Source organism: Zootoca vivipara, chromosome 4 (genome assembly GCF_965207765.1).
Source record: "Zootoca vivipara chromosome 4, rZooViv2.hap1.1, whole genome shotgun sequence".
NCBI lineage: Eukaryota > Metazoa > Chordata > Lepidosauria > Squamata > Lacertidae > Zootoca > Zootoca vivipara.
The window spans coordinates 57,055,838-57,073,746 of NC_142587.1; the positions used below are offsets into that span (position 1 = coordinate 57,055,838).

General features: G+C 42.0%; 1 protein-coding gene across 2 annotated transcripts in view; it reads right to left on the reverse strand.

Moving 5' to 3' along the window:
• CXADR (CXADR cell adhesion molecule) overlaps positions 1-17,591 on the reverse strand; it is a 32,222-nt gene extending 14,631 nt beyond the window's left edge. Inside the window, exons 1-4 of one of the 2 annotated variants that reach the window (XM_035115143.3) lie at positions 16,969-17,585; positions 4,025-4,185; positions 3,489-3,687; positions 2,064-2,216 (exon numbers count right to left, since the gene is read on the reverse strand). In XM_035115143.3, the coding sequence (XP_034971034.3) occupies positions 2,064-2,216; positions 3,489-3,687; positions 4,025-4,185; positions 16,969-17,023 (568 nt within the window). In that variant the 5' untranslated portion in view covers positions 17,024-17,585. Of the gene's footprint in view, positions 1-2,063; positions 2,217-3,488; positions 3,688-4,024; positions 4,186-16,968 lie in introns of both variants that reach the window. The other variant, XM_035115142.3, reaches the window with a different exon arrangement.
• Positions 17,592-17,909: the final 318 nt, after the last annotated feature.

Genomic DNA, 17,909 nt, shown 5'->3' on the forward strand with positions numbered 1-17,909 from the left:
AAAAACTCCTGCCTCCACCTATTTACTTACCCATTTAATCTAGGTTGATCTAGAGATTTGGTATTTTCTACCTTGCCTGGATTAACTTCATAGTATTACAAGAGGATACCATTTTCTTCCAAGCTTTTTTACGATTCACATTATTAGTATTATCCAATGAAAATTTTTATTCAAGTTAATTAACCGACTGCTGAGAACAGCCTGCTTTTACACTTTTATAAATAGGAAAAATAAACTAACAAAATATTTAATGAACTGGGGGCCGCTGTTTCCCAACCTTAGGGCCAGGAACCCCCAAGGGATCCATGGGTAATGCTCCTCCAAGTCTGCAGTTGGTTGATTTCCTATGCTGCTGTACCTCTTTGCAGCAGCATTCCAAGGAGTGCTGTGTTATCCTTGAGGAGACTGTAACTGCTGGAAATTGTGGGAATGTGGTTCAGCAGCATTGGTCTATGGCCTTCCCTGCTTTCCTTTGTTGCTGTGAGGTGTACTTGGGGAAACCTGCTGGCAAGTTGCAAGTATGTAGCAGAGGCATGTTGCATTTGGGGTTTTCGGGCCTTTTATGATGCACAGCACTTAGGGCTTATTCCAGAAGGTGGAATACACAGTGTGGAGGGCTGTAGACCCTCAATTTAGTTTTAGTGGGCTCCACAGTGTGGGCTTTCTGCCTCCTAATTACTGGCTTCATTTGAGTTCCTCAGTTTCAGCAGCAGTGGAGATTACTTCTGGTGCTTTATTAAAGAATAAAATTTGTGGATTTGGGGGAGTTTTCTGCCTTGGAGATCATTTGGGCACCAGACCTTTTAGGGCTGCCTGATGTCCTCAGCAGCATTTGCTGCTCATGCCTGCCACCTTATGAAAATAATAAGAAGAATACAAACAAAACCTATAAATGAAATAGAATCAAATTAACTGTATATATAAGTAGATTTACTGACAGGAATTAGGAAACTTACCGAAGAATACAAGAGAGTCATGATTCTATAAATTGCCATATATATCATTGGTGGCAATTGAAGTTTTCTTTATAATTCTTTTGGGTATTACTCAGAAATAAATATTTGGTTCAATTTGATTGATTAGTTATGTTGTTGATCACTGGGTGTACCGGGGAAATAAATAATTTTATCTTATGTCTTTCATACCTTTTTGAATGGATTCACTGGGTTCGTCAAGGGGCATATTGGGTAAATAAATGAATTTATATTTATAGATAAATTGATATGCAATACCTTTTGGAATTAATTGCTTAGGTTTTGACTTGTGGGTACACTGAGGAAATAAATAAATGAATCCTTGCTGCTTTCTTTGATTTTGGCACATTTGCATTTTCTTTTAAAAGTGTTACTGTGTTCATAATTTTTTTGCTCATTATTCACTATATGAATTAAAGTTGCATAAAATTACAACAATTAGCATGTGGGGGACCATGAATTTTGTTGAGGTTAAAAATATCCTCGTAAAGGTTGGAAATCACTGCAGTAAAATGCATGACAGAAATCATTTTTGTGCTGCCAAAAATGTTTCTCTACTGTTTCCACTGCCAAAGACACCTTCTAAATCCCAAGCTGAGCATTTGAAAACCTTTTGACAGTCTGGGGCAACAATAACCATATACAATGGTACCTCAGTTTACGATATTAATCTGTTCCTGAAGTCCGTTCTTAAACCAAATCCATTCTTAAACCAAGGCGTGGTTTCCCTAATGAGGCCTTCCGTCACCGGTGCCCTTCCACCGTTCAGATTCCGTTCTTAGACTGAGGTAAAGTTCGGAAACCGGGACACCACTTCCGGTTTTGTGGAGTTCGTAAACTGAATCATTCGTAAACAGGACTGTTCTTAAACCGAGGTACCACTGTATAACTCTTCTTTTCAGCAAGTCCCAACCTGCATGGCCCAAGGAAACATCTCTAGAAAATTCTTTTAAGAAACCCAACTCAATTTTTTAAAAATCAACTTTAAAATTCAAAGCTCTGCTTGTAATTAGTTTGGCATTTGAAGTTAGAAGGGAACAGACACTCGTGTTCTAATATGAAAAAGACAGTAATAACATAGAAGCATACTCAGTGATGATCTGTCCGGAAGTCCTTCTTTACTCATCTTCCCCCAGTGGTAGCTTATAATGGGAGTTCCTCCTTGGGATTTACATTTCAGAGTAACATCAGTTCCAATCTCTTGCGATCCTTCGACATAGCATTTGGTCTTTTGGGGTTTTTCTAATAAAAGAGTATTATTATACTATGAATGCAAACTTTAGAACTATGTACGGTACTCATTAAATGGTATATGTAGCTGCAACATAAACCATACATACATCACAGACGTTTTACACACGTATTTTATTGTCTTTCAGATATCAGTAGTTTGCAAACAAATTGTTACTACAATTTCAAAAGATTAAGCTACTTCTTCCACAAACAATATGAGACCAACTACAGAGCCATTTATTAGCATATCACACCACATATTTGTCCTACCCACCAGTTTGTACTATGTCTTGCTTCAGAATGTAACAAACTAATGGTCATGGTGCTCTTTAGTCTGAAATATGGCATGCAAAATGCTTTATTTCCTGGCCCAACCAATGCAAGGTAAAAAGGGGGCTGATTTAAATACTGTCCACCTAACAACAACTCTTTACAATGCTTAGAATCTGTAGCCTTTTAAACTGTGTGGGAGGGGGTGGTATTGTTCTGTTTGTGTTTTTATACTATAAACTGCCCTATGATATTCGGATGAAGGGTGATATATAGATTATATGAATTAAAATAAATACTAGCAAATCTCCAACTATTCATCCAATACATACAGCCACTTTATAAAATCAGACAGAAAGTAATATTAATTGTATGCATGCAATAACTCACTAAAGCAGGGCAACCTGCAGCTCATGATTTCAGAAGCCCTCTGCAAGCAAAGAGTTATCTATTCCCCCCTACTCCGCAGACTGCTGAAAAGGGATGAAAGGGGGGTACCAGGACCACGTACTTTTGACCCCATTTACACATGCTGCTGGTGCAGCCTTGCCCCCTGCCAACATGCAGCAAACACATGTTGTTGTTGTTATTTAGTCGTTTAGTCGTGTCCGACTCATTGTGACCCCATGGACCAGAGCACGCAAGGCACTCCTGTCTTCCACTGCCTCCCGCAGTTTGGTCAAACTCATGTTGGTAGCTTCGAGAACACTGTCCAACCATCTTGTCCTCTGTCATCCCCTTCTCCTTGTGCCCTCAATCTTTCCCAACATCAGGGTCTTTTCCAGGGAGTCTTCTCTTCTCATGAGGTAGCCAAAGTATTGGAGCCTCAGCTTCAGGATCTGTTCTTCCAGTGAGCACTCAGGGCTGATTTCCTTCAGAATGGATAGGTTTTACCTTCATGCAGTCCATGGGACTCTCATATCTCCAAGCAAATACAGCTCTCAACAGAAAAGAGTGCCACACCCCTGCACTATATACAGTTTATGCAAATGCAAAACTAAAATATCTTACCAAGTACCATCAGCTGAACTCTATGGGTCTGCATATCAGGAACCTTCTTCACTTTACACTGGTACGTGCCAGTATCAGCTGGCTGTAAGTTCAGGATATCAATACTTGCATCTCCATCAGCTGGGTTCTGATTAACAAACTGTACCCGCCCAGCCATATGATACTTGTCATAAACCGTGTTCTGACTGAACATAATTACCTGAAAGGAAAAGAGACAGATGACTTGATATCTTGTATATGAGTTATCACAGTGTTGGAAGGGACCACAAGGGTCATCTAGTCCAACCCCCTACGATGCAGGAGTGTTTCGCCTAACATGGGGCTCAAACCTATAACCCTGAGGTTAAGAGTCTCATGTTCTATCCAATATGATCTCTAATTTTCCCAGTAGTAAATAAATATGTCCTGGAACTATTTTCTGGAAGGACATGAGGTTAAACATTTGAATTCTTAGTCTGACATTTGGGCTCACCTACGTTCAAAATGGAAGTGAAACATATGGAAGACCTTGGAGTTTAAAAAAGGTTTTCACTTACTGGTTGCTCCTTTTTTGGCTCCAAGACAACCCATTCAATGTCAAGTAGTCCTTCATCTCCTGCTGCAAGAGTAAACTGGCAGAGCAAAGTAACCTTCTCTCCTAGAGCCTTTGTTACCATCGTCTGTTCAGTTGATGTTATTGTTACGCCCTCAGTGAGATCTAGAAGCAAACCAAAATTTTAACACCTTAGAAGTTTAAAAAGTATGAAAATATATTGTATGCAGAACTTTGAAAATAGGAATAGCTTCTCTCTCTTTAGACATCTAAATAAACCACGTGACTTGGAATTAACTACACACTGTACTGCAAACCTCTTGCAAAGTTCTATGTATTGCAAGGTACAAAGGAAACACTGATTACATTAGCTGTTTGCCCTTAGGGACTAAAACATTACTCATATCTTTGGAAGAATTTTTTATGTTAAATAGATGTTGCATGCATTTTTCATTACTCAGCTATACTTAAAGGCCCGTGCAACACTGTGCAGGCTAAAGCAAATAGGGATGAATTCTACAACCATGGTACCTGTGTAATGATGATGTAACAGTATACCATCTTCTTCCTTTTATCACAGCAAAAGTAGTTTCCATTTTACAATAATGGTTTACAATCTAAGAGACATGGTATAAAATCAAGGGACGAGGAAGGCAAAGTTGAGCACTTTCACTGCAATAACTTCATGGAGTCATTCTGAGCATCCATAAATCTCTGAACTACCCCCTCCCCCACAAAAATGGGGGGGGGGCATGTTAGGATCTCCTACTCTCAAGTAGGACCCTGGCAAAGAAACATGCCCGAATGGCATGTTCTCTCCCTCCTGGTCTATCGGGAGCTTTAAAAGCTTTCTCCAGCCCAAACATTACAGCGACTAATGCCAAGAAGCATTAGAACACTTAGGGATGCGCAGAGTTTGTGCAGTTGTGTACGGACCTCAGCAACTCAGCATTTTGGCTAATCTACGTTTATTTACATATAATACACTCGGAGCAGTGCAACATGGCTCCCTCTCTCTCTAGCATCAGGCAGGAAGGAGAATGAACAAAGGACAATAGTCCCACTTCAGGGGACACAGTAACACAAACAAACTGTCTCCGTTGCGTCCCACTCTGTGTAATGAAAACTTACGCCGTCATGTGATAGACAATCCCATGACTGCAGACACGGGGAATGAATCTTCAACAGTAAGTTGGCAACGTCAAACGTTGAGACTCCCATGTATCCAAATTCAGACAACAATCTAGTATTGACACATTGGCCCAATTCACATGGTATGTGCGAACACGGGTTTATCATTAGTTTCTCCCCCGAAAACAAACCTAGCTTAGAAAAAAACCACAAGCTCATGTTTTTCATTCATGAAAAGGCGAGATTCTGGCTTGTTTCTTTTACAGCACAGCAGGAGCAGGGGAGGAGTGAAGTGTGGACTTTGGGGCAGTGGTACATGCAGCTTCTTCACATTAAACCATCGTTTCTTTTAGCTATGGCTTCATGTAACACGAGAAACGGGCCACTGTTTGATAATCAATTCACTAGAATCAGGAAATGTTTACATCATTCCTCCTATTTTTCACAAAAGTTATATAATTTTAAGTGTAGGACTATCAACATATAACTGCTATTTCTCAGTGAATTCATGTGACACTTCTCACATCGTTCTTCAAAAGAGAACGCGGGGCGTTATCACACATAAATCTACAGCCAGATCATGAAGTTCCATTTTCAGACAAAGGCAGCTTAGTTTTAAACAACTGTGTAGTTTAACGTTTTCATCAAATCCCAAATGAGTTTTCAGATCTAATGCTTTTGGCAGCCTTTTCTGCTTCATCTCCTCCTGGAACATCAGCATAATCCTCAGTTGCTTGCTATACTCAGAAGGACAATAAATTTCTGACACACACATTTAGGCAAGCAAATGATTACAACATCTGCATAATGACCAAAGAACTTTTTCAGAGATACTTAAGTAAAGACCAAGAGAAATGTTTGCACAAATTTGGGAATCCTAAATAAGAATATACGTCCTCAACTCTCAAAACAACAACTGATAAGGAGTTTTCAAAATTATTCCATATAAATGGTGAGGTGCGTTCTGCAATGCTTAAAAAAGAAACAAACTTGTTCCTATACTATTTTTTCCTACTAATTAGATTTTTATGGCAGAGTAGTATGCACTACTCCAGTCAGTGCAGTTATGTTGGCTGGGGCTTTGTAGTCCAAAACAACTGGAGGGCACCACACTGGGTTAGATATACGAGCAGACCAGGCAGGTATGAAAAAGCATACCACCACAAACAAGAGCTTTCACACTAGTTTCCTTCATGTAAAATTAGGGTACTACTTAATTACTAAAAAGTAAAATATTTAGAGAACCACATTCTAATACACATTCTAATCCAATTTGCATGGAGGTTGCATTCCAGGCCAATGCATGCAACGATGGAGCACACATAAGCCCACCCCACCCCCTTTTCCGGCTCGCCATTATGTACACATGCACAGATGATTGCTGCCTGTAATAAACTCAAGCTCATATTCTACACTACAAATGTCTATTTCTTTTCTTAAGCTAGCATGGACAGAACCAAACTGTGTTGTCTTCAGCATCTTCATATATCTTTAAAGTCAAGATAGCAATAAATAAATCAAACACATAATTATATCGTGTGTAAGTTTTGGGAGGAATCCAACATTGTACGAGAAGAGTTACTTATGCAAGAAGACTTCACCTTTCCACGTCTCTCTGTTGCATCTCCAAAATCTGCTTCAGAGAGCCCAAACTTACCCCAGCAACCTTCCCATGCAGATATTGAAAACCTGCTACTGGGCGGAGGCAAGGAAAGTCAAATCCTACTGCATGAGCTGTTGTCTATTTTGCTTGAAAACATAGTTTGATGTATGTCCTTACCAGGGACTATACGTTGTTTGATACAGTCCTTACCAGTACTGTCCTCACAGTAAATTATGTCATAGCAAATAAAAGTTACTTCACAGAACAGCTTTAATGTTTTCTGTAGTTGAACAGATATACTCCTGGTTCTCATAAAAAAATAAAACTATAAATATATAAATAAAAATATGTCCCCATTATTAAAAACTAGTGTGTTCACAGCATTTTCTGAACAAATTCAGAATCTAATTTGATTAAAAGTTAACCAAACATTTCTCCTAGCAACCAACAGTTGATGGCCTTGCTCTACTGAGACACATTTATCAAATTCAGAAAACATTTGTTTTCTTTCAGCTGCAGTAAAAGAAAGCACCAGCCAGTCAGTCCTGTGGTCAAAAGAATTATCAACAGAATGAGGGAGCTTATGGCATCAGCATTATTTGTTATCTCACCAGTTGCTGACATGTGCAGCAATGCATGTTTGCAAACTTGACTGTTTTGTGCAATACTCTGGCCCCTGTGCACTGACTTCACATTCTCTTGCGGTTCTAGGATTTCGTTTGTGCTGCAGTGGCATGAAATTCAACATCTTATTTGTAACACAACATGTTCCAGGACTTGAGAATAGTGTGACTGGTGCTTTGCCCCCCGGGCCATTTTTTTGTCAGGGCCTTTCCTGAGTTTTGGTGTGTAGGGCTCGGCAATATATCGTCCAAAACTGATTTGAAGTTCCTATCATGACGCTGACAAGACTTGCATCAAGGTGGAGGAGTTCACTGCTTGAAACGGTACTTTGCTGGTCCTCTTGAGATACATTTGAAATGGTACATTGCTGTGCCTCTATTGGAAAGGAAAAGTCTGTCTCATCTCCCGTTAGGACACTTACAAATTGGAGTAATTATGGTTTGTCCGGAAAGAATGGCGGACTCTGATATTCACAAGGTTTCTCTGGATTGTGGGGAAAGTAATGCATCTTTCATGCACTCTACTGAAAGACATGCAGTCCGCAGCACAAGCTAAGTCAAAGTTTTTGATAAAGTTTCTCACCAAAGACTCTTGAATAACAAAAAGAAGTGCTACTTTACACTGTGCATAGTACAACTATGGAATTCACTCCTACAAGATGAGGTGGTGGCCACCAACTAAACTAGACATATGGTATTCATGGAGGTTTGGGTGATCTGTGGCTACTAATCATGACTTCAAGGATAAGCAGTCCTCTGAAAAATGGTTGCTAGGAATCATGAGTGCTATTGTGCTCATTTTCTGGCTTGTGAACAATGAGAACAGGCAGCTAGACTAGAAGGACCTTTGGTCTGATCTAGCAGGGCTTTTACCCATTTTCATTTGTTGTACTATGTGGAGCTGCCCTTGAAATGATTGCAGCTAGTGCATAAGGAAGGTCTAATAAGGAGGTCTAATAAGGAGGTCTAATAGGCCTAATAACTTGGGACCGTGGAATGACAGTGCTGGGAGACCTGCACTGCCTGCCTTTTCTTATGGAGCCCTATTGAAAGTGATGGGTTTGACATATAAAAAGGCCCTGAACAGGTTAGGACCTAATTACCTGAATGAGTGTGTTTCCCATACTGTACTGCTGGTGCTTTAAGAATCAACTGGAAGAACCCCCTTTTTCTGTACTCTGCAGGTCTAGGAGTTTACAGGGGCTTTCTCAGAAATGACACCTCTATTACAGAACATCCTCCACCCTGGGCTTTGACTGCCACTGATATCATCTGACTGTAGGCACCAGCTGAAAGCCTCCTTTCACTAAGCTTTTACTGTAAAGGTCTGAGTATTTTTGAAGATACTGGCCAGCACTGTGGAATGGATAAATGGAGTGGGTTTTCCCCAAAAAATGAAATTGATACTTTACATACATTATGAAGTAACCTGGGGTCTGTGATGGAGGATTAGATATATATACTTCTGTGTGACCATGCTTTTATTTCCATCCCTTCTTGGCTGGAAAAGTAAATATACTGTAGTAGCCAAACAGAATGCAGGCAACTATTGTGCCACTTGGGAGAGAATGAAGATGTTTCTAAGGCAACTCTCTTAACAGCAGTTCCCAAGGACATATGACACCTCTATGAGAAAGAGGATTGTATTGCAGTTATGTTAAATATAGGTGCAGCTCCCAGAGAGAGTATCTGTATTTGTTAAGCAACCTGACAGGTAAAGAAGATTTTTTATTATTATTATTTAATTTAGCTGCAAATGTAAACTTCTGCAGATGAGCAAAGCTTGTCTTGACAGAGTAGTTCTTGAAATCCTACGTACTCACACTTTTCAGCAGAATAGTAAAAAACAAAGGCCCAATTGTGAAAGTACTTGGAATATGATAATAAAAATCATTATCATCCTTATTATTAATGCTAAGAAACAGCTTTCCCAAGCAGCCCCTTTCTGTGGTTGCTGGTTTGAGTTTCTTTTGGTTTCAGATTGCGGTTTTGTTATTTTCACCTTTGTTTTTGGTCCAGCCGAGGGCAGCCAGGTGAGAGGAGGAAGGGACTCAAGAGAGATGGGAAGGGGTATACAGGGTGGCGTCCGCATGAAAGGGGGGCATCCCCACTCTAGAATTAAGTGGGCAAGACTGGGAGGGGACAGCCAAGCCAACTGCTCCATGTTGCGGTGCAAACAATGGCAGTTCCAATTGGGCAGTAACAGCCACTTTACATGCAGGGCGCCATTTCTCCTCCTAAAAAAAATGCATACCTAACAAAACCCTGTTATCATCAAATAGGGAATGTTACACATGGAAAATTAGGACAAGGAAAGGGATGATGATAAAGACCTAAAAAAAGTATTTTATCTGCATGACCCTGCCCTTAGAAAGTATGCATTTATTCATTTATGGAATTGGTGGAGAAGGTATGGGCACTTGGAGATCAGTGGTGGCCAAGATAAGTCTTTGCTTCAATGTGAATTCTGACCATATGGAAAACTCTTTTGTCAGCATCCACACGGTCAAGTTTTCTGGCACTGGGCATAAGAGTCATACCTCGGTTTGCGACCGCAATTCGTTCCGGGGAGCCAATCGCTCCCCGAGTTCGTCGTAAACCGAGGGGCTCTTCTGCGCGTGCGCAAAGCGCCGATACAGCATTTCTGCACATGTGCGGCTGCGCAGATTGCTTCTGCGCATCCGCGAGCCGCGGAACCCGGATGTAAACACTTCTGGGTCCGTGGCGGTCACAAACCGATCGGTCACAAACCGAGGTATGACTGTAGTGGAATCATGAGCATAGGACAAAATACTAGAAAAATGTTAGACTGCCTCAATCATATTTTATAGAAATCCATGCTGCAATCCTTAAAGCAATCCTACACAGGAAATGGTCTGCACTTAAGGGATGTAACTGAGCATCACTTGATATTTGCTACCTTTTTGTAAGCAGAAAGGACATGGCAATGAGTGATAGGATTGGTCAATAGGTGATAATACGGTAGTAGTAGCAAGAATAAGAATAAGAATCTATACCCTGCCCATCTGGCTGGGTTTCCCCAGCCACTCTGGGTGGCTTCCAACAAAAGATTAAAAATACATTAAAACATCAATCATTAAAAGCTTCCCTAAACAGGGCTGCCTTCAGATGTCTTCTAAACGTCAGATAGTTGTTTATTTCTTTGACATCTGATGGGAGGGCTTTCCACAGGGTGGGCGCCACTATCGAGAAGGTGACTACTATACATACAAGCTTACTGCACCCAGAAAAGAAGGGAGCTGTGGTACCAACTGAATAAGGAGAAAATAGATATACATCTGTGGATGTTTTAGTCAATTGTTGGCGAGACAGTGCTAACAAACTCCACTGCCGCTATTTCTGATCTAAAGCTTCTAGTCAACTAAAGTTCCCAGTCTTCTTCCTCAGTAAATCTCCTCAGTAAATCTTCAATACCAGTAGTTCCCAAACTTTCTTGCCCCCCCCCCACTTGAAAATTGCTGAGGGTCTTGGTGGACCACTTAATGATATTTCTGGTTGTTGTAAACTTTAAGAATGTGCTGCATTAGAAGCTGTTATGTACAGTAGAATCTTGGTTCTCAGACTTAATCCGTTCCAGGAGTCCATTCGACTCCCGAAACCATTTGAAAACCAAGGTGCGGCTTCTGATTGGCTGTAGGAGCTTCTTGCACTCAAGCGGAAGCCACGTCAGACATTCGGCTTCTGAAAATCGTTTGAAAACCGGAACACTTACTTCTGGGTTTTCAGCGTTTGGGACCCAAAACATACAAGTACAAAGGCATTTGAGAACCAAGGTACGACTGTATTCTAATTCCTCCTTTTATTTTGTATATACAGTGGTACCTCTGGTTAAGAACTTAATTCGTTCCGGAGGTCCGTTCTTAACCTGAAGTACCACTTTAGATAATGGGGCCTCCTGCTGCCGCCACAGCACGATTTCTGTTCTCATCCTAAAGCAAAAGTTCTTAACCCGAGGTACTATTTCTGGGTTAGCAGAGTCTGCAACCTGAAGCGTTTGTAACCCAAGGTGCCACTGTATTGTATTTTATTGAATTACAATTTGAACTCAGTGTGCAGCTCGTAGGTTCTGTGTCAAAGTACTCTTGCAGCCCAGCCCACTTGGCCTGAGAGGCTGCACTGTCCTAGAGAAGACTATGTTGTAGTCACACCGGCCAGCTCCTATCTAGGTGTTGCCACAAAACTTTGCCACTAGAGATTGGCTTCCTAGTGCCTGCCTAGAAAACACTACCTAGGAAGTGGTTAACAATGAGAGAGCAGAACTACATGGCAGCTAGTTAACATCCTACCTACATCTTTGGAAAACCAGTAAACATCTGCTGGGCTGGGCATATGCAGTGAGAATGGAAGGAACCAGAAAGCTCATACACCTCCTTCAATATCCACACCACTGCAACTGCCAACACTGTCACTGCTTTGATGTTACAAGAAAACACAGAATTAAGACCACATTTCCCTTTGTAATATATAATTACTTCCAGAGACCTCCAGAAACTATTATTGAGGGGAATGGAAGGAAGTTTCTAAAACATAGAACACTCAATTAATTTTTTGTTTTCTAATCCTAGAGAGAGAAGACAAACTCTAAAACAAAACCTTGCAGCCTCTTTTTGTTAGTTTAGACACATAAGGCTAGAACAAAATTCAAAAACTAATAAAATATTTAGCTATCAGAAAGTTAGGAAATGCTATGCCTGCCAGCCAAGAACTGCAAAAATGGGAATTTTAGTATTCTCCCTTAATTAACAAATAATGAAATTAAAAATTAAGAAACAAAGATTGGTGAACAGTTTGTGTACATCTTAATATATATTTTCTTAATATATATTTTTTAAATTACTGATGCTGAGAAATGTGTTTTTTCTGTCTGAAGACTGTGCGCACATTTAATTTGAATGTCTAGGATTAATCACATGGGATCAGATCTGATTTCCGCTGCATTATCTGCACAGGCCCAAAGTTAATACTGAAAGCCTGAGGACAGGGACTGTCTTGTTGGGTTTAACTAAATGATCTGTAAGCTGCTCTGGAAGTGTTAGCTTATGGGCAAGATAAAAATCCTTTAAATAATTAAAGTGAAGCCAACAATCATTCAATCCAGCAATTCATAACTTTTTAGTAGGCAATCTGTCTTCACATATATCCTTCCTCCCACAAAAAGGAAGGTTCCTTGCCAATCACAACCACCTGTAACTGACAGGTGCTTTGGCCACAAAGTGAGCTGCATTGTAGTAGAAGTGCAATGCTTTGCACTTCTTGGGAGACACCCTTTCACCACCAATGAACTCTCCTGTTCATTTCCAGACATTGAAATGCTCCAGGGACTTGACTAGTAAGAAAGATGCACAACCAGAATCTGTGCAACATGTGGTCGAGCCATCAACTGTGGAAATCAGAAATCAAATGTGGTTAAGATACTGAGAGTCATTTCATTAAACAGATGTAATAAGGAAAATTACAAAGCCTGCTCCGACTACTTGAACGGTTTATTAGGTGTTCCCAATCTAATTTCTTTCTAGGTTTTGCACATTAACTTGCCTGCTTGCTACTAGCAACCACCCTCCCACATCTGAAGAGCATCTCTATAAATGTGAACTGTGAAAAAAACTTCGTGTGCAAGCCCTACTTTACACCAAGTAACCCACACTGTGGAGAGGCCATATGTGTGCCAAGTATGTGGGTGAAAGGCTTCTGTTACAAGGAAAAGCTTGCTGAACATGGAAGAACCCACACTGGAGTGAGGGCCTTATAAATTCTCAGAACGTGGGCAGAACTTCAATTACAGCACCAGCCTTCAAGCACACTAGAGAACCCGCGTAGGGGAGAGGCCATACGAATGCTCGGACTGTGGCAAGAGGTATACTTTTCATTCCAACCTTAGTGTGCATCAAAGAATCAACACTAAACAGAAACCTTTTAAATGCTCAGAATGTGGACAGAGCTTCTTAAAGTGTACAGTCGTACCTCGGTTTACAGCCGCTTCAGGTTGCGTTTTTTCGGGTTGCGATCCGTGCCGAACCAGGAAGTCCCGGAACAGGTTACTTCCGGGTATCAGCGCGTGCGGATGCGCAAAAGCACTAAATCAGAAAACAGAAGCGCCGAATCGCGACCTACGCATGCGCAGACGCGGGTTGCGAACGCTGCGAGTTGCAAACGTGCCTCCCGCACGGATCATGTTCGCAACCCAAGTGTCTACTGTATTGGAGAAGACACAAGGGAAAATCCACACAAGTGCTCAGACTGAGGTAGGGGGTATAGTTCTCAATCAAACCTTGTTGTTAGACATCAACTCATCCACACCAAGGAGAGGCCTTATAAATGCTTGGAATGTGAGCAGGGCTTCCAGGGCAGCACACAGCTTATTGCACACCAGAGAACCCATGAAGAGGAGAGGACATAAGAATGCTCAGACTGCAACAAGGGATTTACTTCTCCATTTGATCTTATTAAACATAAAAGAATGCACACTGAAGTAAGACCTTACAAATGCTCAGAATTTGGCCTTTAAAATGTGTTGTGTGGGGTTATTGATTTGCTTTTGTTTTTATTACCATATGTATTTTAATGTTGTGATCTGCCCTGTGATCTTCCGATGAAGGGCAGTATACAAATTTAATAAATATCTATCAATCAATCCCTGCTTTTCCATTCATGAAACATTAACTACCCTGCCCTTTTCTCCCCAGAAAAGTCTAATGAGCAAAAGCTGTGAGTTCTGTCCCACCTTGGGGTTTTGTAGTAAGTAAAAAAAGAAAACAAACCACTCCTTTCCCCTCCCCTTATATCCCCAGCTTTAGTTACTACTGTACAGTGTAGGATTTTGCAGCTTTTCTTACTATAGGATTACCAACATTTCCTGTTCCACCACAGAGAATTGGGAGGAAGAAAAGGAGGCATGGATTCACTCCCTTTCCCCATTAGACATTTGCAAGAGCTGGCAGTGGCAGAACCCATTTCTCCATTTGCAAAAGCCTTGCAGAAGAGCAAGCAAGCAAGCAAGCACTTGCTCTTCCTAATAATATCTGCAAATTCCAAAGGTCTGCCACAGGGAGAGTTCTATGAAGATTACAAACAATAATTTAACTAGTAATCCAAGTCAAAATTTGCAAACCTTCAACTGTACAACACTGTTTTCAATTCTGAAAATTCTTAATTACCAGCCAACAACTATAAACTAGTGTTCAGTGTTATATGCCTTCATTGTTACAAGAGGAATTATGATGATTAACATTCAGTGCAGCACTTGTTGAGCAACCTAAGTTATCTAGATATGGTATAATTCTGTGACAATTGGGAAATAAATCCATTCTGAACCATCTATTTGCATTTGTTGACATCGGACCAAAGTTAAAATAGTATTGCCTTATGAATCAGATTTTAATCAATTGTTACTTTTATTACCACACAGTAAAAACTGGTGTGATTCTAGGCTGCTATTTAAAAGTTGAAGCAGTTTTCTACTTCTATGTACTTTGAACAAAATATTATTTGATGACCGGACAGGATTTTTATCCCATGAGTAATGTTCCAAAGCATGTATGGCATCAACAATAGCATAAAACATTTCAACAGGAAACAAAGGGCTGAAAAGTGTTGAAAAGATTTTATTTTGCATGGCTTTTAACCCCACAGGTGTTGCATGCATTGAATTCTGATTGTTGCATGCAATTTAATAGCTAGGTTTTGAGAAGAGGAAATAATTACAAGCAATGTCTCAAAATGAAGAGAATTGTCAACTATTACATTACCAGTTCTATGAAGAAAAACTTCAACAAAGCTTTTATATTTTCAAAGGTATCCAGATTGCAAACTTACGTTTATAGTTTAAGTTAGTGTGCCAAACATATTTACAACTTGGGGAACACACACAAAACTTCCACCATCCTATGCTATAGACCCAATACTTGCTTGGCAAAGCATTTTGCATGGAGCATAACATCTACATCAATTCATTTCCAAAGATGCTCCATCAGTATCTCAAGTTCAATACAAGACGACACACTGGAAGAAAGCCACTTCACTTTTTAAAAACAAACCAACCATATGTGCACTAATATCTGTGCATTATGCAACTGCCTCAAGACTGCCAGACTTCTTCATAGACACTCCAGCCAGTCTTGTTCCTCCTGCAGATTTCAGGAACTGAATCTTCTACATACAACAGTTGTATCAAACCACTAAGAAATAGTCCTGCCCGTTTTGTGAATTGTGCCAAAGTAAAAAGACATGATGCATTTGCCATGCATTATGGATTTATTTCAGTACAGCCGGTAATACAGGTTTTCCTTCCTAGAGATACCAAGGTAAAAAAAATCACTGTGGTGAAGGCAGCCTTTAAGTTCACATGTTCAAGGGGCAAAACAGCCTCAGCCTTTAAGCCAAAAAAAGTACCTACTCTACATGCAGCTATTAATCCTATTTATTTCCAGTATTCAACTAGCTTTCCAATCTACAGTCACAAAGTCAAATTCTGAGGCTAAAAATTACTGTAATCCTAAACTGAAGAGCACAATATTTTGGTTTTTAAAAAAAGATCTTCCTTGTCTCTTTCTTCCTTTCCCAGAAACACAGGGGAAGAGAGTAGAAGAAAGGACCACGCTGCTGCCCAGATCACAGAGATTGCAAGGACTAGGAGAGCTTTGCCCCTCCTCCCTCTCTCCGTTGAGCCCTCCTGGCGCTGCTTGTAGAAGAGCCCACGTCTGGCAAAATCTTTTCTTTCTTTTTTTGCCTTGCACCTTCCAAGGCACAGCTAGTCTGCCTCGTTCGGTTGTGTGGAATGAGATGGCGCGGTGCTATGATCTGGAAGAAACCTTGCTTTTACTGTATTTGTTTTGTTAGAGAAGAAGTCATCCCACGCAAAGAACACACACACACACAAATTCCGGCTGGCAGCCGAGTCCAGAGGAGGGAGGGAGGGCTTCGCTATGGGGCGTGGGGAAGGGAAGGGCGGCGGAGGGACGTTCAGCACACACAACAAAGCCTTCGACCTCAGCCTGGGTGAATCACCAGAGAGAGGAGCTCGGCCAGCCCAGGTTGAGACCAGTCCGGTTTGAGCGCGCCCTCCCCCCCCCACTCCCAACCAAGGAACAAAGCCCACAAAAAAGGTTTTAAAAAAGAGAGAAGTTGCACATCACATTTTAAAACATCATAGCTACGTGGGAAGCAGCCAACAGGCGAAGTACTTCGCGCCAAGCAGAGGTGCTCGTATCTCTCTTTTTCATCCAGCCTCTCCGTAGTTCGAAAACATTTTTATTTCAGAAAGTGCGCGCGGGTATCTGTAGGAAATACTTTGGAGCAGCCCAAGCGCTGAGTGATCGAGGACCTCCAGCCATATTTCTCGAAAATCAGCTCCCCCCCACGCGCTGCCCACCGCGACGCCGACTCTTTGTTCCCCCACCTCCTCCCGCGGAGACCAGCAGAAGAAGCGCCCGGGAAGCGCGCGCGGAAGGTGCGCGGAAACACCACAAAGCGGGGCGCAGGGAAAACAGTGCCGGGGAAGCGAAACGGAGGTGGGTGGGGGGAACGGGGTCTCTTTCCCCTCAGGGCGCCGGCTCCGTCGCCTCCTTTTCTTACCTGCGCACAGAAACAGCAGACTCCACAGCAAGCGCGCCAGCAGCGGGGACTCCATGGCGGGGACAAGCCAACCGGAGAAGCAGAAGCAGCAGCGGCTCCCGAGTCAATTCCCGACGGACACTCTTCGGCCCGACCCTCGCAAGCCCAGCAGGTGAAGCGGCCGTCACTTCCGCCCGGCTACGTCTCGGCCGCCGCACGCTCCGCTGCGCTGGCACAAATGGGAGGCTGTGGCGCCGGACTCGCCGCGGAGGACGGGCTTCCCCGCCTGCGCGTCTGGCTGGGCTGAGCTCACACCCACCTACCTTGCAGCCTCCCACCGAGCAAGCAATGCCCGCCGGGCGAGGCAGCGCCGCGCACACCCCTGCGGCCACTTTCAGCGCGCGCGCTCTTCTCTCTCAACAATGGCTGCAAGAGCTGCGCGGCTGAGGGTGCAGCGCTAAGCTGCTTCTTCACCTGGGAGTAAGCCCCTTTGATTTCAGTGAGATCTACTTCTGAGTAGGCATGGCTAGAGTTGCAAAAGCCTCACACATAAACGGTGTGAGTTCCCCTGCCCCTTTTGGATATACTGTAATGTTTATGAGTGAAGTGGGGCCATTCCAATTTCCATTAAGGAGTGCGACTTCGATTTATTTCCGGCAGAACCCATGTTTTGTTTTTTGCCCATGTGGCACTCAGGTAGGTACAGTATGCTCTTAACTAAGCTGCAGTTGCTACAGCAACACTCCCAACCGAACAGCACAAAGGCCCACACTCCAACACCATTTTAACTATCTTTACATATGGCACTCTAGCCCTGGGAGGTGCATAGGGGGTTTTCAGCACCCCTAACAAGCTACAGTTCCCATGATTATTTGGGAGGAGCCATAACTATTGAAGTGTCATAATAGTGCTTTGAAGGTATGGTGTGTGCGCAATTTAAAGCATTATATATAAACTACGTG